This window comes from Meriones unguiculatus (assembly GCF_030254825.1).
Source record: "Meriones unguiculatus strain TT.TT164.6M chromosome 13 unlocalized genomic scaffold, Bangor_MerUng_6.1 Chr13_unordered_Scaffold_44, whole genome shotgun sequence".
Lineage (NCBI taxonomy): Eukaryota > Metazoa > Chordata > Mammalia > Rodentia > Muridae > Meriones > Meriones unguiculatus.
In genome coordinates, this window is record NW_026843651.1 from 1,653,152 (window position 1) to 1,676,507 (window position 23,356).

General features: G+C 38.8%; 1 protein-coding gene across 1 annotated transcript; it reads right to left on the minus strand.

Moving 5' to 3' along the window:
• Positions 1-2,468: 2,468 nt before the first annotated feature.
• Positions 2,469-17,788, minus strand: LOC132651261 (zinc finger protein 431-like; the record flags this gene model as incomplete). The annotated part of the gene is made up of 4 exons (XM_060376499.1): positions 2,469-2,473; positions 15,291-15,361; positions 17,421-17,481; positions 17,674-17,788. Coding segments are annotated over 4 exons (252 nt in total), but the record flags the coding sequence as incomplete, so codon positions are not given.
• Between the last annotated feature and the right edge of the window lie 5,568 nt (positions 17,789-23,356).

The window sequence follows — 23,356 nt, forward strand, 5'->3', positions numbered from 1 at the left end:
TCAAGGTTTGACTCAGTAGATTGGTGCAATCTGTTCCAACAGCTCATCAGCATTGACCAGAGACTAAGGGCACAGATGCTTCATAGCTGACATGGTTTGCCTAGCCAGAGGGGTGGGAGAGAAACCATGCCAATGGAGGAAAAATCTCATCCAAGGGAGAAGACAGTCATAGATGAAGGGTTTAGATATAGGTTAGAGAGAGTGGTACAAAGTGTTTGCACCAACCAGAAGTGAAGACTCACCAAATGGCTGGTGTTGGGTGTATGAATGTAGCAGGCGGTAGCCAGGAATTGATACCAACCAGAAGGGAAGACTCACCAATCAGCTGGTGTTGGATGTAGGCATGCAGCAATCAGGAAGCCAGGAAAAGGAAGCCCCAAAACCAGAGAAAGGGGAGGAATCCCACACTCTGAGATAGACAATAAGTGCAGTACTTATCTGGAGCCCAACTGACCTGAGATGTGGATTCAGGTGGATTTCCTGCAGTTTGCAAGAATTACTTTTAAGTTTTATGAAGGAGATAAAACTTTAGACATGTTAGCATTACAAATGGAGTCTGCACTGAAATATACCTTGTAGAAAATGGAATAGACATACACATAGGTGTTAACAGTGTAAGCATTCTTTAAAGTGAGCTCTGAAAAAGCAGAAACCTTTTGTGAAGTATAAGGGACAAAAGCTCACTTGATCTTAAACTTATGAAGATTTAAAATCCATGATAGCATGTGGTATACCAGGATTTAAAATTAGAGTTAATAAATCAAAACTGTTGATAAAGGTCAAAGCTCTGGACAGTCAATATAACAGTAGCATAGCAACAGGAGGAAATATTAAGCATTTTTACCTATTTAGAATACCTTAAATGACCTTAGACCTTGCAACCTTTATAACTTGTGTTTACCAACCTTAAAACACTTCCTTAGGCCTGCAAACATCTATAACTTGTTTTTACCAACCTTAAAACATTTTCTTAGACCTTCAAATATCATTTTTGTTAGGCCTCTGTATCTAGTTATTTACCATAAGACATAGGTGAGACTGTTATGAATATTTACTGTTCTTTAGCTTAAAAGATTATAAAAGGTTATATCTTGGCCTGTTTCTTGAGCCTGGAAACAAGGCATATTATATCTAGGCACAACAGTAAGAGCTCTAGGACACAGGCTTAAGCCTGATCTCTTGCATATGAAGGGAAAGGAGAAGTCATCTGAAGTCTCCCAAGACAGAAGTTGACAATATGTCTGTGGGACCCCAGTGTGAGGCCAAAACTGAGCTGCAATGTTACCCTGGGCTGGGAGAGAATGTTAGAGATCACAGAATCAAGAAGCTGTTTGTCCTCCACCAGGCCAAGTAGCTGGAAGGCTGGAATTGTCTATGGATCTTCTGCTGGTTGAGCATCCATGGCTGGACACAGAGGACAAACCTGCATGGGAGCATTTTGACTTTCAGAAGCCAGTCTGCCAGCTGGCAGCCATGGCTTGTTGAGGCAGCTGCGGGACCAATGTCCTCTTTGGCTGTATTTGAAAAAGTCACTTGGCAAAATAGACTCCTTTTTTTGTCTGGAAGTGCCAACAGCCTCAGAGCAGCAGCCAAGGTCTGGAGGATAGTTCTTGCTGTAGATGAGCATGTTGGGAAGTCTCTTTTCTTATGTTTTTACCAACTCCTCTATGGTGACTTAAGGACTATTCTCAGCTGTTTATTGAAGATGGCAGTGAGATCTACAGATGTTTGCATCTGTAGGACTATAAATATATTTTTGGACATGTTAGAGGACTTGATCATCTATGAGATGCCTGACTATTAACTTGCATTCATTAACCATTAAATATTAGGACGTTAGGTTTTGTCCCTGTTAAGTTGGAGCCTTAAAAGTCATTTACATAGTCCATTAAAGTGAGAGCACAGCAGTTTTATGGAATGATTTAGTATATAAAAAGTTTATAGCCTATAAAATCTAAGGCTATACTATACCTTAATAATACCATTTAGAAAAGAAGATCAAGCATGTTTTAACCTTTCGATAGTGAAGATATAGCACAATGATCAAGTTTTAACATAAACAAATGCCTCTAAAATTAATAGATCTTAATTTATAATATTGATAAAAACTTGTAAATAGTAACCCCTAAGTTATGAGTTTTAAAACCAACAATATTGTAGAACAGTAAAAAGCAATTTTAAAATTACATTTGAATTTAGTACAGCAAACCTATTAGCCAGAAAGCCTAATGGTGAATCTTCAGCTCATGGCAGAAGAAAGAGCATTTATTAATTTAGGGATTAATAAAGACATAGGCAGTTAGACATACATTTTAAATCGGCTTAATTTGAATAGACCTTCTTAACTTTGCAATTTTAGCATTATAAAAAGTTATTTTGAACCAGGGTTGAATCATATATATTGTAAAACGTAACTTTGAATTTTTATAAAAAATACATAACAATTTAAAACGAGGCTTGTTGTTGTCCTAGTCTAAAAGGAGATAAAATAAAAAGAGTTATGATTGAGGAAGTCTTATGTATGTAAACACAGAAAATTGTAAAAATAAATATTAGAGTATTTAAGAATTTACAGCATTTAAATATATTTATATATTAAAAGCATACTGTACAGAAATCAAGAAGAAAAGGTTTTTTAAAAAGTTGGAAGTAGTACCTTTGAGGTCAGAAATATTGAGAGCCAGTGTTTATAATGTGCTGCATGGAGTTTTGGAGGAGTAAGGGCAGGGCAAGTGCATGGCGTGACTTCTCTATTTTAAAATCAACATGGCAGCGCGCCATGTGAGTTGTGCAACTGTGGTGGCACAGAGAGACCAGGTGCTTGCTGGCTGGAAGGCTGTAATGGCCTGGTTCGAAACTCTGCATGCACGTGGCACAGTTGATTGGAAGTCTGCAAAACTGAAAAACCTCCTCTACAAGACAGCCTCTGGGGGCAGGCATTCAGCAGAAAATTTAAAATCTCTCCCATGGGGCCTGAGGCAACAGTGCAATTTAAAACCACCTGTGTGTGCACAGGGTCCCCAGCAATTGCTTACCTGACAGCAATAGCTTAGAAGCAGGCTGTGTCTATATCTGAAGTGGCAGTTTCAGCGTATGGTGTGAGCAGTTTTCTCAAACTGGTTTTGGTGCATCCTGAGTTAGCTTCCTCCCTGGTGCTTGTTGGTCAGAGCATCTGACAGGATGCTGAGTCTGAGCAGCCTTGAGCAGAGGTACAGGCGTGTGCAGTAAGGGCAGCTGAGAGAAAGTGTAGGTTTTAAATTGTGGTTAGGGATAGATAGAACAGGAAAAAATATTGCAGGCCTCTTGGTGAGATTAAAGGGGTCCTTTAATGACTAGACCGAGTGCTACCAGGACAGTCCTTCCTGACAAAAAGCCCAGATGTCAGGACCAATGAAATGATGATGCACACAGCAGATTTTATATAAAAGAGGTTTATTAGATGGAAATAGAGAGAGAGTGAGAAGGAGAGAGTAAGACATAATAGAGAGAAGAGAGTAGTGTGCCCCAACAGAGAAAAGGGAGATGATAAGAGACAAGAGGGCAAGAGAGAGACAAAGTGGCAGGTTGATCCTTTTGAGGAGAAACTTAACGATGCCTGTCAGGTGTGGCTACCTGGCAGATGACACATGATGATATCAGAGATGCTAGGCAACCCAGAAGCAAGCTGCCTAAATAGTAACAACTGTACCTTGGTACCTGGAAGAACACACCTCCTCTTATCCAGGCAGGCCCTGATTGGCCAGTGTGTCTTGAGTGACATGAGCCCCTCACTTAGGGTTAGAGTGTGCAGAAGGGGAAAAAGCATAACACTACCAGTACATGGCTTCCTGTTCAGGGCCATGCCTTTTCAAGATCTGCACACATTTGTATTTCAGTAGCCCTTGTGACTGTCCTCCAACAGTGTACAAATCTGTATTTCCATCCAGCTTCAGGACCCACCACTCTATCGAGCTGTGCTCAGCAGCCTGCTACTCCCATTTGTGGGCAATGACCTTCCACTCACCATTTTGGGAATTTGGGGCTTGAGTGAGCTTCCCTCACAACATTCAGCAGCAGCTCTCACATCTCATCACAGGCAGATGTTCAAGCTTGCTCAGAAACAGAGCAGAACCTAGAGCAGGGCACCCAGAAGGACCCGCCTTCTCTTTAGACTAGACTCCCTGATTGGCCAGTGAGTCTTGAGTGACATGAGCACCTCTATTAGGGGGAGACTTTGCTGAGGGACACAGCATAATACTACCAGGCCCAGATTTCCAGCCCAGGGATGTGCCTTTTCCACACCTGCAGAGACTTGCATTTCAGTAGCACTTGTGCCTGTCTTCCATCTGTCTTCCGACCTTTCCTCAGGCGGGACCCACCACTCCAGCTAGCTCTGCTCAGCAGCCTGTTCTTCCCATTTATGGGCAGTGACCCTCCACTCATCATTTTGGGATTTGGAACTTGCTTGAGTTTCCCCTCACAAAACCTAGCAGCAGTGCTCAGAGCACCTCACACCGAATCATTCAAGCATGATCAGCTGCAGAGCAGAACCTCCAGCATAACTAGCTGAAGAACTGCCTCCTAGCCTGACAGGCAACTCTCACCAATGGACCATTCCTCCAGACAAAAACTAATCTGTTGGCCTGCCAGCTCAAATGGGAAGCTGTCCTGGGACTTGGGAACACAAGAAAAAACAGCTCTGAGGTGGGACAGGGTCCCCATAGAATGGAATCCTGAGACATGAGAGCCCAAGAACCACACAACTCTGAGAGGAGGTCTCTACAGCATTAAGTGCTACAGCTTCCATGGAAGGGTATCCCCAAGTGAACTGAGGAAGTACATCAGGATCTTCAGCTCTAATCCTTTGCCTCTTCTCTGCTGTGCTTCTTGGCTCTTTCCACTAAGAGTCAGAGCATCCAGTAAACCTCAAAAAAGGGATTTATATTGGAGGATCCAGCGAGTGGAAGAAGAAATCCAAGAGTGGCTGCCTCTTTTCCCTGGAGATGGCAGCAGAGAAGCGAGCAGACAGTCTTCATAGGAGATTTGTTATGGGGTAGAGCTTTCTAGGGCAGAGATTTTCAGAGTGAGGATTGGTAGGATTTCAAGTTCTGAGCTTTTGGGGAGTTCAGGATTTCCTGTTTTGTTTTTTTTTTGTTGTTGTTTGTTTTTGTTTTTTGTTGTTCAGAGATTGGTCTGATCTCCAACTCAGGGATAATTTATGTGTGTGTGGGGGGGGTTAATTTAGGAATTGATGGGCTTTCCTGCTCAAATATTAGTGAATTTTTGTTTAGAGTTTTCACTTAAACTTAGCATAATCTGGGATGGGTCCTACATAGGGGATGGAGATGCCCTTTGTGACAGTTACAGAGGCAAAATGGAATTATGACAGTTACAGTAGTGTGCAGGAGAGGGTCCCATGGACTCCTGTCTCAAGGGGTTCACAGACTTCAATTCTGAGCTAAACAAAACAACTTTTCTCAAATAAACTGTGAACTTATGCTGAGTGGACAGATACCTGGCTTTGGTCTCTGGCTCACCATGCCAGACCATGTATAGCTCCCTGCATCAGGGGAATGACTAGTTTATTCATTCTTGCCACAGAGATGGTGCTGGAGCTCACTCACTAGCTCCAAATGGATAAGTCAGTTAGGAGCAGCCCCACCTGAGGCTTCAAGAGCTGCTGCCTTCTCCTCCTTTTATGGCTTTGTACATTCTTTCATATCAGTTTTCAGATTTACACACTTAGTGTCCTTTGAAAAACAAATGGTATTTCACCCCTTTATACTACTGTAAATAGCACAACTGAAATGATGTATTAAAAACTGTTGGCTATATTCAATTTGCAGCATAAGTTCAATGCAATCCAAAGAAAATTTCTACAAATGTATAAGAGGAAAGATGATCCCAAAGCTATGTGTCATGTTAAAAAAAAAAAAAAAAACGTAAGAATTCTCAAAAGGATTACAAAGAAATTGTACACAAATTGGGACAATGTGACTTCTGTACTTAGCACAAAGCTACAACAATCAAGAATATGTACAGTATTTCTGAAAGAATGAGGGGATGGTAAGATACAGCCAAAAATGCATGCCTAAAAATATATTCAAGTTCTAACCAAATGATCTAAGGGAACTATGGAAAGAAAAATGTGAATTTGACCTGTAAGTTTTCATTCTATGTGCAAAAAAATACATGAAACAGACTTCACAGCTCCTACAGAAACAACTGCAAGTGATACCTTAATACTGTTGTATTTCTAACCCTTCAGCTATTACTGATCTCTCTTCCAAACAGAGAAGCCCCATACTCAAGCAGTCTCTGTGGGAAATAATGTTTATCAAAATGTGGGCTATGGCTCTGCAGCCCTTCACCCCCAATTGTGTATTCAAGCAAATCCAGCCCTATTGAATCCCATATACATAACAAGGATGAAAAATTATTTAACATCTACTTCCTCCCACAGGGACTGTGTCACAGGATGTGGAATCTGCCATATCCAACCTACCTAACAGCATCCACACCTGAGAAACCTCTGCATCTCAGAAATTGCTTTAGTATCCTTAAATTGAATTTCCCTGCATTGTGCCATTTAAGCTGGTGGTACTAGAAAGCCAATAAAGATTCTAATCAAGTATTGCTGAAACATGATCCCAATCATGTCACGTCTACTAGTTTCAAAACTATGTATAGAGTTTGTCACATAAAATTGGATGTAGAAGGCAAGGTTCAGAACTTCTAGGAACAAGACTTTCTGTTTTCTAATTAGTCATCCAATAGCACACCAGAAGCAATTACTGTTTGTGCACACTAACAGTACTAGTATAACAAACATACCTTTCCACTGCCAGGGCTAAAGATCCTCCCTGTTCCTGGGAAACCTCACATGAGAAGGGTCAGATTACAAGGGCTTCTGCCCATGTCACCCCATAGACCATTAGAACCACAGTCTGACCCAGGTCCATCTCATTCCAAATAGACTCTTATACATAGTTCAACAGAATTGTTCATCCTGGCCTAGGAAGAACACACTTCACACACATACCATGGTATGGTTTGTAGCCTCCCTCAGAGCGTCCAATAGCTACATCAGGGGAGAATCTAGGAAAAAACTTGCACACTACCTTCTACTGATGTTCCTGATTACTAGGCCTTGCCAGAGTCTTTTATTAACTTGGACAACCCAGCTGGACCTCAGAACATTAGCAGCGAGTAGGTCTTCTACTTGGGAATCAGAGATCAAATGACTCAGACAGCTGAGGCCTTTCCAGCTAGGGGCAAACAGGGCCCTAGTCTGAGAAATTTCTATTTCTGTATAATTTTCCAGTCTCTTAAAAGGCACATTCATTTTCACATTCAATTACACATTCAACGTCCAGTGTAGATATTCCTACCTCATAGCTGAGAACCCCTGCAGCTCACCTTTAATCAAGCAGTAGCAACAATTAATTAAGAGTTATCATCAATTCAAAATTAATGCACAGTAAATGAAACCTGCCTCCTAGCTTGGCAGGCAAGTCTCCATGGAGACGCTGATTGGCCAGTGTCTTGAGTGACATGAACCCTTCTCTTAGGGTTAGTGCCTGATGAAGGTACACAACATAATAGTCCCAGTCCCAGGTTAGCCATTCAGGCCCATGCCTTTTCCAGACCTGCAGAGATATGCTTTTCAGTAGCACATGTGCCTGTCTTCCATCTATCTTCCCACCTATCCCACCAGGCAGGGCTCATCATTCCATTCAGCCCTGCTCAGTGGCCTACTCCTTCTATTTATGGGCAGTGACACTCCACTCACCATGTTGGGACTTTGGAACTTGCTTGAACTTCCCTCACAACACCTAGCAGCAGTGCTCAGAGCACTTCACATGGAATCATTCAAACCTGATCAGCTACAGGGCAAAACCTCCAGCATAACTCCCTGAAGAACCTGCCTCCTAGCCTGACAAGCAAGTCTACCTGAAGGGCCTGATTGGCTAGTTTGTCTTGAGTGACATGAACACCTTTGTTAGGGTTATAATGTGCTGAAGGTACCTAGCCTATTGGTTCCTGATTCAGGTTTCCTATACAGGGACAAAACTTTTCTAGGTATGCAGACTTGTAATTCAATAACACTGGGTGCCATATCTCAGAGCCTGACTGTCTGTCTTCCCATCCAGCCCAGGGAGGACCTAGCACTTTAATTAGTGATTCTTATCATCCTGCACCTCCCATTTGTGAACAATGATACTCCAACCACCATTTTGGGCCTTCAGAACTTCCTTGAGCTTCCCTCAAAAGATGCAATGTCCACTTTCAAATCTCAGAACACTGGGGCTTTCAAGCTTTCTCAGAAACGGAGCAGAACCTAGAGGGCTTCATCTAGAAGGACCTGCCTTCTCTTCTGCATGGAGGCCCTGATTGACCATTTAATCTTGAGTGATATCAACACCTGTTAAGGTTAGAATGTGCTGAAAGTGCATAGCATATTGGTTCCTGGTTCAGGCTTTCTATCCAAGGACAAAACTTTTCCAGGTATGCAGAGATTCACAGTTCAACAGCATTTGTGCTTGTCCTCCTGCCTTCCTGTCTGTCTTCCCATCCAGCCTAGGGTGGACTAACCACTTCAGCTTGCTCTGTTCAGCTGCCTGCTCCTCCCCGTTGTGTGTAGTGATACCGAACTCAGGAAGGCACAACACCCACAAATATTTCCCCTTCTTCCTCCTGGAATCAAGGTGGATAACTAGTATAATGAAATTGAAGTGGAGTTATCAGTCTGTCCCACAATTACAGAAAGAGTTTAGGAAACTTTGTGTGTAGCGATACCAAACTCAGCAAGTCACAACACCCACGAATACTTCCCCTTCTTCTTACTGGAATCAAGATGCATAACTAGTATAATGAAATTGAAGTGGAGTTATCAGTCTGTCCCACAATTACAGAAAGAGAGTTTAGGAAACAAGGGTTTGAGTTTTTGTCTTTATGTTGGGTTCAGGTAAACTGCAGCTACTTTTTAACTGGTAGGCATGAGCAAACCTAACAGAAGAGCAAGAAAGTGATGATAAACACTGAAGTGCATTATTATTAGCCTGCACATCTTCCTCAGTGAGGAAGGGAAAAAGAAGACAGATATGTATCTAACATTCAAGGTTCCACAGATGAACAGAACTCATAGAATAAATCTCTATGTATATAGAAAGTTTATTGATTTGAATATCTCACAAGCTATAGTCCAACTAGTCCAAACAATGGCTGACTACCAATGAAAAGTTGAAGAAGCAAATAGTTGTTCAGGACAGGTAGCTGAATATCTCAGATGGTCTTCAGTATATTACAGAATTCCAGGGAGTAAGCTCTAATGAGAGTAAAAAAAAATGAACTTGGTAGCCAGAGGTAGGGCAAGCAGAACAAGAGAAAAAGCTAATACTCTCAATGTCCTTTACATCGATAGGATATAATCAGACTAGACACAGATGTGGATGAGAGTAAAGGTGAATCTTATCACCTTAAAACACTCAGATTAAAGAAGGGTTTTTCCATTTCAAAAGCTATGAGTATGAAAAATTCCCCACAGTACCCAACTCTTTGTGTTTTCTGTAGGTCCAGATATAGTCAAAATGACTGCCTAGACTAGCCATCACACTAGGCAATGCGGAAGAACTGTGAAAGAGGTTTTTGTTGTGGCAGGCAATAACAGCATGTGAGCCATTTCCAAAGCAATGCTTTTCTTCAACAAAGCAAGCACTGGGATTTCATTTTGGGAATATGGATATGGACAAATGTGGGTTCACCTACTTTGAGCCATGCTAAATAGTATCTATGCTGAATTAAATACTATTCTGAGTGTAATCACAATGTAAAATCAGAGCTTTAAGGGCACTCTTTGCTCAAAGTCATGCTGAAATATATGTAATTAAAAAAAAATGATGGACAGAAATTCCTTTGGAACTTTTATTTTGGACCACAAGTTCTTACCTGAAATTAAGTAAATGACTCCACTAAAGTAGATTGCTCAGGAAGCAATGCCTTCTAGTAATCACGATTTCTGATCTATCATGTTGATGTTTTAATGCTACATTTCCCACTTGTACAAAGGACAGAGAGCACCAATTCAGAAAACTTCAATTCAAAAATACATATATCAGCACTGTGGACAGTATCCTTGAGGGGAAATAAACCTATAAATTGCAATATACCATATATTTTTGGAATCATTTTGATACATGTTACTTCCACATAGCAATGGATGTTTTAGAATTTGCTCTGTGGATTTGAGAATGGCACCACACACCTACAATAACAGCACTCAGGAAGAATGAGGCCCAAACTTGCTGCCAACCCAGTCTCTAAATTGAGAATAGGACAGCCAAGGCAACACAAGGAAATTCTGTCTGAAAAAGAAACAAACAAACAAACAAAGAATTTACTCTGCATGCATGCCCCTCCCCAAGTCCACTGATAGGGGAGGTCTTCCTCTCCTTCTTTCTGATCTTAGACTATCAGTTCTCATCAGAAGTGGCTGCAGTGTCTTCTTCTGTGACCTGGTAAAGCTGCTCCCCCATCAGGGGGAGGTGATCAAAGGGGAATGCATGTAGAAAGGGGAGAAAGGGTAGGACCAGGAGGGGAGGAGGGAGGGGCTTATGGGGGGATACAAAATGAATAATGTGTAATTAATAATAATAATATTAATAATAATAATAAAGAAAAGGAAAAAAAAAGAATTTACTCTGTGGACCAACCTGACCACAATCTCAGAGAGATTAACCTACCATTTACTCCCAGGTCTAGGATGACAGGGATGCACTTCTGAGCCAAGTGGAGATATGTTTTTAAAATGATCTATCCTTGAATCAAGAAATGATAAAAGAAGATGTACAAAAGAACCATTTTTCTTTTAATGAACAGTAGTAAATCTTCAAATGTTATAATTATTTACACCTGAAAATTTCTGTCGTCAATAAGTGGATTGTTTGCTTTGTTAATATTATCCATTTAAAATTGTTTGAGTGTTTTTGTGTGAACATACCTATGCTACAGGGTATATGTGCCAGGGAGGAGACAATTTTTGATATTTATTATCTACATCCCATATGGGAGTTCTCAACATGGAACTCAAAGGGTCTTTTGGCCAGTGACAACAATGGCCATTATTTAGGTTATTATTTATGGATATGCTAGTTTTAGAGTTTGCATATAGAGCAGCCCAATTATATACACAAATATTAGAAAAAATTTGTAGGAGTGATATAGGCTACCCAGAGGTTGAGCTCAAATAATCAAGATTAGCAACAACCAATTAACCCACTGAGACAATGGTCTGACATGAACTTGTAGTTTTGAAAAGTGTTATGAACAATATTTACTCCTAAGAATGAATTAACACATTCCAAAACATGAAAGCAGTAAATCATTTCCATTTGCTAATAGCATTTCTTACTCAAATCACATCATTTTCTTCTATCCTTAGATGACAATTTGTTTATAATCTGAATAGAAGACATTATTGTACTCATTTACTGTTTCAACTACATTTATTTGAGTATCAATGAGTTCAGTGGGGAATGTTTGTGGTATGTAAAATTGGCAACATAACCTTGAACATCATATAACAATGACGAAAATAAACCCCACAAAGTGTCACACATCTTTCATATATCTGCCATGGCCTAAGATCCCATACTTACATTAAACACACACAACATGCTTTTCTGAAATAAATCTCATTGCTTTTACATTATCTAATACCTCTAGATAATTCTCTTAGAAGGCAGTTCTTCAAGATGCTGTGACATATAGTAAATACAGGAACATGAAGCATGGAACTTTAAACAATATGTACATACACAAATACATACTATTGAGCATTTTAACATTAACTAATTACAAATATTCAAGCAATGATGAAAACAAACATCTTAATGCAATTTGAAAAACATAAAAAGTACAGTTTCTCAGAGACCTTTCCTTGAAAAATATGATCATACACTGCCTGACATAAATAAGCAATGGACCAGAGAGATGATGGGGATCCCATTCTATACACTGCAAGAGAAAAATACCTATCACCAAGTTGAAATGCATTAGAACATTGAACAGCCACAACAGAAAAAGTATCAGAACAACCTCATAAACTTCTGTGAATAAATTTACTACACATACAGCAAACTTCAATACCTAATCCAATGTTTCAAAATACTGACCATAACCACAGTTGGTGATCTCCTTCAGTACATTAAAATGAATATGGTGAATCATTTATGTCCTACAAGGCTATGATAAAAAAACAGATTTTAATAAGTTTCTTTTCTTGAAATTAAATACATACATTATGTCCAAAGTCATCAAATCTTATATACAAATAGGGTTAATCTCTTCTTTGAATTGTTTTCTACTTCTTGACATCAAGATGATATATAAAGATTTAAGATATTTACAGTACTAGAGATATGGCTGTGCAGTTATGTCAAGTTCATTCCAAGGAGCTAGGTCAGGTTTTTGACAACTTTCTGTAATTCCTGGTACAAGATGATCAAAGGGTCTTGTCTTCATGGAAACCAGAATGGACAGGCATATAAACACACAAAGACACACTGAGATCACATAATGGAAATTAAAACAAATTCTTAACCAAATATATGTTTACTCAAGAATGTTTTACTTGTGTAAACATGCATTCATTTAACTCAGGGGTTGAGGCAACTACAGTCTCATCTAAAGAATTTTTCTTCATCAAAAAATGCTTCATATAACAGAAATCTAACAAGTAGGTTTGAAGTCAGAGAAATGAATCCTTCTAAGTTGGTGGTATCATTTGTGAATGTTTAGGAAATGGAGCACTCTTGGAGGAAGTATCTTACTTGGGAAGGGCATGATAGTATTCAACTGAAAACCATTTATAGTTCACACTCTCTTCTTCACACTGCAGGTTGAGGATGTGAACTCCAAGTTTCCTACTTTAGCTGCCATGTGTGACATTTCTGATACCCATTTCATTGTGATTTCATATACCCTTGGAACTTTAAGGCAAATTAAATACATTTGGAAGTTGCATTTGATACTGTGTTTTACACAGAAAAGGCACTAATGCACGCACATAAATTTTACAACTGGATGATATACTTCAGGTAATTGAAGAGAATCTTGAAATCTAAAAGGGTTACCTAATGGTTTAAATTCCTAGGCTTTTATTGGAAATAAAATTAAGATGGATGTCATAATGCATGAATACATTGTGGACACTTGTTACAATTTTCCTCCCAAATCATCTCCTGTAACTGAATGCAAGTTGACTGGTCAAAGACCTTAACAAATCTTTTATATTATTAGATTTTCTTGAGAATGAGTTCTTTCAGGTTCTCAATGACTCCTGTGATATGCAAAGGCTTTAAGAGCTTGCTCACACACTAAAGCCTTCACTCTTCTATAATGGTAATATGAAGCACAAAATTTTACTGTACTGACTACACTCATGGTGTTTCTTTGCAGCATGACTTTTTCTCATGATTTTAAAGACAAATCCATGTAAAGGATTTACCATATGGCATATTCATAGGGCCTCACTGAAGTATGTGTTCTTCTAAGTATGTGGAAATAACTGCACTAAGAAAAGGCTTTATCACATTGATTACATGTGTAAGGTTTCTCTCTACTATCTGTTCTTTTATAGACTTGAAGTTGACTTAGTCATGCAAAACATGTAAAAGTAATTTGTAGGTGTGAACATGCTAAACATTTTCTGCTATGTATTGCTTTTTAGATAACAGTGTCCAATGAAATTTAGGGTGAACCTCAATTTAAGTTCATCATTCCTAGGAAAGCTGCAGACTTCCCAATATCTGACCAGCTTTCATGATTCATCTCTTGTTTCCCAAAACATGAATGTTCATATCTTCTCTTCCCCTAAGATAGTGACATTCTCAAACCACATATTCTCTCCCTAAAACATAATACCTTTTCTTAACAACAAAAGAACGAATGGATATGACTGTTTGGACTGTAACGTCTACCTTTTTGCATCAGGTGAATTCCTCAATGCCATAAACAAATCCCATATCCCTAAACCAAGACTGATGAAAATAACTTCGTTGTAAAATGGGCCAGATGTTTACGATTTTCAACTTAGAACCTCTGTAACTTTCTGGCTTAGTAGGTGGGTAGTTCAGTTCCCAAGAAGTTATGTAGCCATAACCAACCAGTAGTGACTGGGTGACAATAAATTTTTTCTCATTTGCATTGAACATGTGTTTGAGTTGTATTGGATCCCATGGACCGAAGAACACAAAGGCCTTACCATGTTGCTTATGTACTCAGAATTTCTCTCCAGTATGAAACTTTTATGAATAAGAAATAAACATGTGCAAAGCCCTCATATTTTGAAACATTCATAAACTTTCCCTCCAGTACGAATTCTTTCATGATTATGAAGGTTATACAAATGTGGAACAGCTTCACCACATTAAATACATTCATAGTCTTTTTGTCCAATATGAATTCTTTCATGACTTTGAAGATGATTGTGAAAAGCAAGGTTTACCACATTGGTTACATTTATAAGGTTTCTCTCCAGTATGTCTTTTTATGTCACAGGAGATTACTATTATGTCAAAATGATTTATCACATTGGTTAAATTCATAAGGTTCCTCTCCAGTATGTCTTCTTTATGTCATAGGAGATTACTATTACATCAAAATGCTTTATCACATTGGTTACATTCATAAAGTTTCTCTCCAGTGTGCATTCTTCTATATACATGGAGATTATTATGACATGCAAAGATTTTGACACATTGGTTACATTCATAGGCTTTCACACCACTAAGTGTTCTTGTACAAGATGACTCTTACATGAAAAGCCTTTATTACATTGGTTATATTCATAAGGATTTTCTGCAACATGGATTTTAATGTATTAAGACATGACTGTGTTGTACAAAGGTGATTCCACACTGCTTACATTCATGAGGTTTTCCTTCAGGATGTGTTCTTTTTGACTTCAGAGACTACTCTGAAATGCGTAGACTTTACCACATTGGGTACATTCAAAAGATTTCTTGACAGTGTGAGTTCTTTTATGTACTATCAGATGACTATTCTGTGCAAAGGCTTTATTACATTGGTTGCGTTCACAAGATTTTTTCCACTGTGAGTTCTTTTATGTTTTAGGAGATTACCTTTATGTGCAAATGCTTTACCACATTGGGTACATTCATAAGGTTTCTCTCCAGTGTGAGTTCTTTTATCTAGCAGGAGAGTACTGTTATATGCAAAGGCTTTACCACAACGGTTACATTTGTAAGGTTTCTCTCCAGTGTGAGTTCTTTTATGTATTTGGAGACTACTGTTATGTGCAAAGCCTTTACTACATTGGTTACATTCATAAGGTTTCTCTCCAGTGTGGGTTCTTTTATGTCTTAGGAGATCACTGTTCGATGCAAAAGCTTTACCACATTGGTTACACTCATAAGGTTTCTCTCCAGTGTGAGTTCTTTTATGTATTTGGAGATGGCTGTTATATGCAAAGGCTTTTCCACATTGGTTACAGTCATAAGGTTTTTCTCTGGTGTGAGTTCTTTCATGTATTAGGAGAGGATTCTTCTGTGTAAAGATTTTACCACATTGGGTACATTTGTAAGGTTTCTCTCCAGTGTGAGTTCTTTTATGTAGCAGGAGTCTACTGTTAAATGCAAAGGCTTTACCACCAAAGGCTTTGGTTACATTCATGAGGTTTCTCTCCTGTATGTGTCCCTTTATGTCTTAGGAGATGATTGTTATGTGTAAAGGCGTTACCATGTTCATTACATTCATAGTGATCCTCACCAATATGCATACTTTTATCTGTGTGGGGACTATTGTGATGTGCAAAGACTTCGTCATATTGAGTATCTTCAGAGGTTTTGTCTCCACTATGACTCTTTTCATACCTGTAAAGATAATTGGCACATATGAAATCTTTACCGAATTTATTACACTAAAGAATGTTTTTGTCTATGTGACTTAAGTTTTCAATTCAGTGTGAAGGTAAAGAGGAATTACATTTTGATTTTCCATCATTATTTTTACATTCACAGTATTCTTCTCTAGGGGGTTGTTTTACATATTTGAAAATACCTGTGGTGATAAAAATAATTGTTACCTGTCTCACACTTATATTATACTTTCTTCTATAAGGTGTTTTACTACATATTTGTAGAAAACTGCAAGACCTCAGGACTTTAACCTACTGACTGGTTTAATAAATTTCCCTATATTGTGCACCATACTAAATATGCAAAGAAAACTTTGACAAACATATTTTCTGCAGTGTGATTTTGTGAGAATTCCTAATGAAGTTGAATAACCAGTTAATTGATGCTGGTGTATATTGTGTGAAAGTATGTGAATGCTGATTTCTGAGTCATAAAAGAGCTAAGTGCTGATGAGATCATAGTATTGTTAGTTCTATGGCCCATCACCTGTCCTATATTTTGTAAACATTTGTCCTTCCTTACTTATCTATTGGAAATAATAAAGATCTAACAGCTGATAGCAGGGCTTAAAATGGAGGGCTAAACTGTGTGAGAGAGGGCTGCTGAGAAGAAAGCAAATGACAGGGCAGTGAGGTTAACAGAAGGACATGAACATGAACAAAGAGGTAGAGCTGGCCATGCATCAGGAATGCTCGGTTTATTTGTGTCAGGAAAAAAATGGTTCAAAAATATTCCCAGTTAAATTGCCTACGCTTTAAAATATTAAAAAGCCTCTGTGTCATTATTTGTACTGCTGGCAGCTCTGATTAGCCGATATAAAGCATAATAGGTATCAATTTTTAAACATCTACTCAAAATGGGGACTACTATACCTTTTAGTTGTTCTGGATGGTATATTGTTTCTTTCAATATACATATAGTAACATGACTTGTACTCATTGTTATATATGATATAACTATTAAAAGAAGAATAATAAATGACATGGTTTCACGATGAATTCACACATTTGATTTTTGTTCATCACAGAAATGTGCTAGAGGGATTATGGTTTTTCCACAACAACATTCTTGACTCTAAAAAACTGCCCTTCTCACTTGTAGCACCATTACTACAAGTATATGAGTAAACCAGTTTTACTATGGACTAGTTGATTAGCATAATGTTTTGGATATATTTTCGTCACCTATTTACTGTGAATACATTTGGCATAATCTGAGTTCTAGGAGACTAAACAAATAGCAGTTCTACCTCATAACAATAATGAAATTATGATTTAAACATTGATCCTGTCTATGATTTCTTTGCATTTTTGTCTTACAGGAGTGCCTTGGAAACACACATCAAATAACTAATGTGGAGGTACATGGTTTAGTAACAAGTTAGTCATCATCAATAAATACATTTAAAGCAGTTTATTTACACTGTCTCTTCTCTTTCAATCTTCCAGAACATACTAAAATTTTCTCAGAACCATATTCATTTCAGCTTACAATGAAAATTACCTTGCATGTCTTCTAGAACTTTGACAATGCTCTTCTATATTATGACTTTTCCAATTATAGCCTAAAATACAGTAACAGAAAAGGTATGACTTATTATTGGAAAGAAGACAAAATTTAAGTTGTGATCTGTGGTCAATCAAAGAACCATTCACCTCATTCTTCCTCATCCTCAAGAGAAATTACAAAAGCACTTCAATAATGAATAAAGAGTTTTCCCCATATTTTAAAAAGTAAAGACAATTCACTCCCGTACCTATAGCAGTGAGGTTCCTGTAGGTCTCCAGCATCACATCTTTGTAGAGATTCCTCTGGGAAAGATCCAGCAAAGCCCACTCTTCTCGAGTGAAGTTCACATGCACATCATTGTAGGTCAATGTAGTCTAAAATATTCACACATGTATACAACAGAAAGCATGATACTTATAATACTGAAAATGTATCCTTCATTTACAATATTTCCAAAGTATTCTGGTATTTCTTTCACTTAATTTGTGACACACAGGTTTTAATCTAATAACTAATTTTTTTAGGAGCAAACTGAATAGTGAAGTTCACATCTCTATTTTTTCATCCTTTAACTAGGATACAGACTTGCAAGAGAAATGTCAATTAACAGATAAAGAGAGAGAGAGTAAACAGATCAACAGTACTGAGCCTACATAATAGAGATAGTATAAATGATTCCTGACTCTTATAAGGATGGGCAGGCTGGGTGTATTTTCTGATGACTTTAATTCCAAAATCAATCAGGAAACAGGGGCTGGTGTATATCATAGAGCTGGATGGTAGTCTGCTCTGTGCAATAAGTTCCAGGACACTGAGAGGTACATAATAAGATCCTGAATAATATGCAAAAATTAATAAAAAACAAGAAAAAATACTTAAAGATCTCTCTCAAGTTTCTACAGAGTTATAAATTCACTCCAGTTCTGCATAAATGTTTAGATACCTAAGGTGCCTCACTTATACTGTAATATTAATATGATCTTGCTAAAATGAAATATATGTTTGAACAATTACAAAATGACAGATGAACATATTAGCAATTTAAATGTTGATCATAAATAGGCAACATAGGGGATGGAGGTATGGCTCAGTGTTTAAGAACACTGTCTGTTCTTCCAGAGGATGTGGTTTAAATTCCCGGCATCCACATGACAGCTAATAGCTGTTTGTAACACAAATATATTAAATAAAATACTCACAAAATAAATCCAAGCATACATCACAGATATACACGATGAACAATTTGGCTTAATCTCAGGGATACAGGGATGGTTCAACATATGAAAATCCATCAATGTAATCCATTATATAAACGAACTGAAAGACCAAGATCATGTGTTCATCTCATTAGATAAGAAAAAGCCATTGATAAAATCCAGCACTCCTTTATGTTAAAAGACTTAGAGAAATCAGGCATACAAGGAATCAGGCACATACTGCTGATGGGAGTGCAAACTTGTACAACTTCTCTGGTAATCAAAGTGGTGTATCACTCCAGGGAATACATCCAAAAGATGTTCCATTATAGAACAAAGACATAGCTGTTTTATTCAAAACAGCCAGAAAGTGAAGAATGGATAAAGAACTTCTAGTACATTTACACAATGTAATACTCCTCAGTTATTAAAAATAAGAGATCAAGGAAATTGCAGGCAAATCGATTGAATTAGAAAAGATCATCCTGAGAGACACAGAAAGAAACACATTGCCTATAAGCTGATATTAGATCTATAGTACAGGATAAACATACTTCAATCTACACATCCAAAGAAGCTAAGTAAGAAGAAGGGTCCATGTGAGGGTGCCAGAATGTCACTCAGAATAGAAAACAGAAGAGACAGTAGAAGTGGATGAAGAGCGGGAACTGGGCAGAAGGTGGAAGTGGGAGGGAAACAAATGTGGGCATCAGATGTGGGGAGAATTGTAGTAGGAGATAAGGGGTCTGAGAATAAGAATGAAAATTAGGGGAGGGTTCTCTTTTACAAGCTAGAGTCATTTGACAGGGAAAGTTCCTGAGAGGATATGGGTGTGACTCTAGCTGAAACGCCTAACAGGGCAGGAGAAAAGAGACATGGAAAATGAAGTGACCACGTCCTAGACAGAAAGGACTAGTGGAGACACAGAACAACAACTGTACAACAACAACAACAACAAAAAAACATGATCCAAAAATTACCCTGACTACAAGAAGTTTAGGGATAATGAGGGAACAAAGAGTGAGGGAAAGTCCAACCAATAATTGGGCCAACCTGAGACCCACCTTATACTACAGAGCCAGCCAATGAAACTGTAAATGTTACTTTGCTGTAATTGTAGAAAAAAGCCTAAACATGCCCATTATCTCAGAGGCTCCATCTAGCAACAAATGGAGACTTATGCTGGAACTTGCAAGTAAGCATGGGGTGGATCTCTGGGGGTCTTATGCAAGTACTGGGGGAAAGATGGGGGAACCTGAAGGGGATGAGAAGCCACAAGAAGACAAACAGATGGGGTTAATTGACTGGGATTAATGTGACCTGAGTCAATAAAGCTTGTCTCAGAAATATTTTTCCAAAAGGCTGAAGATGCAGCTATTCTAGAACTGATATCCACCACCAGGAAAAAAGTATGTCACACACAATTAAATGGTTAATTGAAAGAGTTCTCTTTAATAGTAGCATGTGTCTAGCTCTAGTTAATGCTTAAAGAGAAGACAGCCTAAAACTGATTATTTTACTCCATACATGCAGTCTTCCTTAAGTCTCTTTTAGGCTCCAGGTAAACAATTTCAATATGGACTAGAGAGTTCAAATCTAGCCACTGAGCCAACTGGGAAATTTACACAGCAAAGATATTCCTAGAATGATTTATGTACTCCACTGCCCTAATACAGCAGGTCATTATCCAGTGACATGGTATAAGTGAGAGGTCTCAGAGGTTTCAAATGTTAATAAAAGTAGAAGGTAGAAAATGTAAAAGCTAGGGTGGGAAGGTTTTGCACAAGCTGTGTATTATCCTAAGTAAGCTTCTTAAGAGTAGCATATTGAACACTTGATCAGATACTCTCATACAGTGGGATAAAACCATGAGGAGTCTAATAAAACAATATTGCACAAGGGGAACACAGGATCTCAAGAACACTATTTACCAAGACCACAGTGAGTTTGGAACTGATGAGGGTGTCTCCATGTCTTGGAAAGAACTACACAGTTCTCAGAATCTGAAGGAAGCCTTCCTCAAATGCCCTGACCCTGCAGCTCGTCCTATTTTGATTTTAGAAAAAGAACAGTGTTTTATTTTAAATACTTCATAAACTTGGAGAAATATCCCATAGCCTAGGCCACAGTTGTTCTGGCACTGCCAAGCATATTTGAAGAGTTTGAGAAAAAAATTAGGTGATTCTACATACATGAGGCTCTTGGGGAAAGCTTTTGTTTGATCAGGGTGTCCTTCAACACGACAGGGTTTTCCCTGTTCAGTTGGTTTTCACTAGATGTCTTCCACATATGACAGACCTATGCCTTCCTCAAGAAGAAAACTAACTTTATGGAACACCAGTCTTTAATGTTGGCTGTGAGTCTATAATGGCAATTAAACAGCTTGTTATATGCCTCTTCTTTAGCATGGAGATGGGCCAATGGTTTGTATGAATCAGGGCTGTCTCCTTGGCTATGGCTGGAGACAAATTTGTTGACTATCATCTTGAGCAAACATGCGTTTCCTAGCATCCTAATCTCTAACAGGCCTGCATGGCATGCTACTTATCTACTTAGCCCTTAGCTAAATTCTACTTGGTGTGAATTCCTGTCACCTAAGTATTGGTAAATTCCTTACATCAACAATTCTACTTGTTCACATCATAGCTTTATAAAGAAGTGCTACTCAACACGTTATTTACAACCTCAACAAAATTAACTCCAAATGAATCTTATATGTAAATGTTAAATGCCAAGGTCAGAACTTGGAAAAGGTACTAGAAACTAGGCTTCTCTGAGTTTGCATCCTACCAAGGACATGTCTATGTTCAAACCCGTCCTGCAAATACTTTGTGAACATGCAGCCCCATAGTGTGTAGGGAAGCAGCCTCCAGAGCCCCAACCCTCTCCAAGCAGGTCTTCCATTTTACTAACTTCACCTGAGCTTGCAGCTCTACCTCCCACCCCACCACTTGAAACATTTTCCTAATTTTCAGTTAACTCAGAAAAAAATGCTATTACCTTAACCAAGGTGGCTAAACTGTAAAATTATATCATTTACAAAGCTCTGCCTTATTATGGACAGAACTCACACAACTTTGTTTCTTTATCATCTTGAGTTCAGGACCAAATGTCAAAGGATATAAATTAAGGGCCTTGGGTTTCAGACCAAATGTCTTAGAAAATAGTTAAAGGTCTTGAGCCCAGTGTCCTGTATCAGCACAGCCTCCAACAGAAACTGCCTTGCTTAACCCACAATGTTAAAATTTGATTGGATAACCCAAGCACTCACCAAGGGACCCTGCCCTTGTGGATTTAATCCTTTAAATATACAATAAAGAACCGTTCAGATCCTGAACTGGCCGCCTCCCTGAGCTCAGAAAATAAAGCTTTCATTTTAACCTTCTTCTCCAAAAATGACTTTTCTCTGCTCCCAACCCGAAGCCAATACAGTCAAGATATTCAGATGCCCTGCTGTGTTCAGGGCTACAAAAAGGGACCTCTCAGGTGGCTGATTCTGTCTGCTGGTTCCCACTCTGCCTCAGGAAGGTCCCTACACGACAGCTCCTACTGTTCAGCCTCTTGCTCCACCAGGTTGGGGGCAACAGACATAATCTCACCATATTGCGACTTTGGAACTTGTCTGAAATACCCTCACAGCACAGAGCAGTGGTGCTCAGACCATGGCACACCAACCATTCAACCCCATTCATCTCAGCTACAGAGGGAACATGCAGCATGGGGCCAGGAAGAACCCGCCTCTTCCTCTAACTGAAGAGATGGAAGATCCTGATTGGCCTGTGAGTCTTGAGTGACATGAGCACCTCCCTAAGTGTTACACTGTACTGAAAGGACAAGGGTTAGTGATTCTGGGCTCAGGCTTCAGTTTCAGGACCAAACCTTCTTCAGATCTGCAGCGATTTGCATTTCATCATCACTTGTGCCTGTCTCCCCAGCCTACCCTCTGACTTCCAGCACTCAGGATGCAATTTCCCTCTTCCTACTGGAATCAAGGTGGATATTGCACAACCATTATTCAATCTGTACCAGAATAAACAGTCTGTGCTACAGGTAGAATGGTGCCAAGAGTATTAAGAATTAAAGAGAGATTTTAGAAAATGCAAGGAGATTTTTGTTCGGTGACTTCACACTGGGGTCAGGTAAAGTGCAACCACTTTTCTCCTGGAAGAGACAACCCAGGGTGAAAAAAGCAGGAAAAACATGACACTTTAGAGTACTATCAGCAGGTAAATCTTCTTCCTCAATGGGAAGATGAAGAAAACAGAAACCTGTGTTAGTGAAGGCTCTCTGCACGAAAAGAAATGACAGAATAAATTTATCTGGATGTATACAGCTAACACAGACATTCATATATATATATATATATATATATATATATATATTGGTATCCTGAGCTGGGGTTCTCCTTTTAGCCCTGGCTGCTTGGACTAGATGTGTAGACCATGCTGACCTTGAACTCACAGAGACTGGCCTCCTTCTTCCTGCCAGGGGACACTGGGATTCAAGTCCTGTGCCATCAAATCCGTGCCAGATTTTCTGTTTTAATTTAATTTAATTTTTTTGTTTTTTCAAGACCAGGTTTCACTGTGCAGGCCTGTCTGTGCTGGACTTTCATTGTCAACCAGGCCAAACTCACAGAGAACAGCCTGGGTCTGCCGTTCATGTGCCTGTATTAAAGGCTTATGCAAGCATGAATGGCAAGACCTTAGACTTTTAAGGATTTTTTCAAGGGAG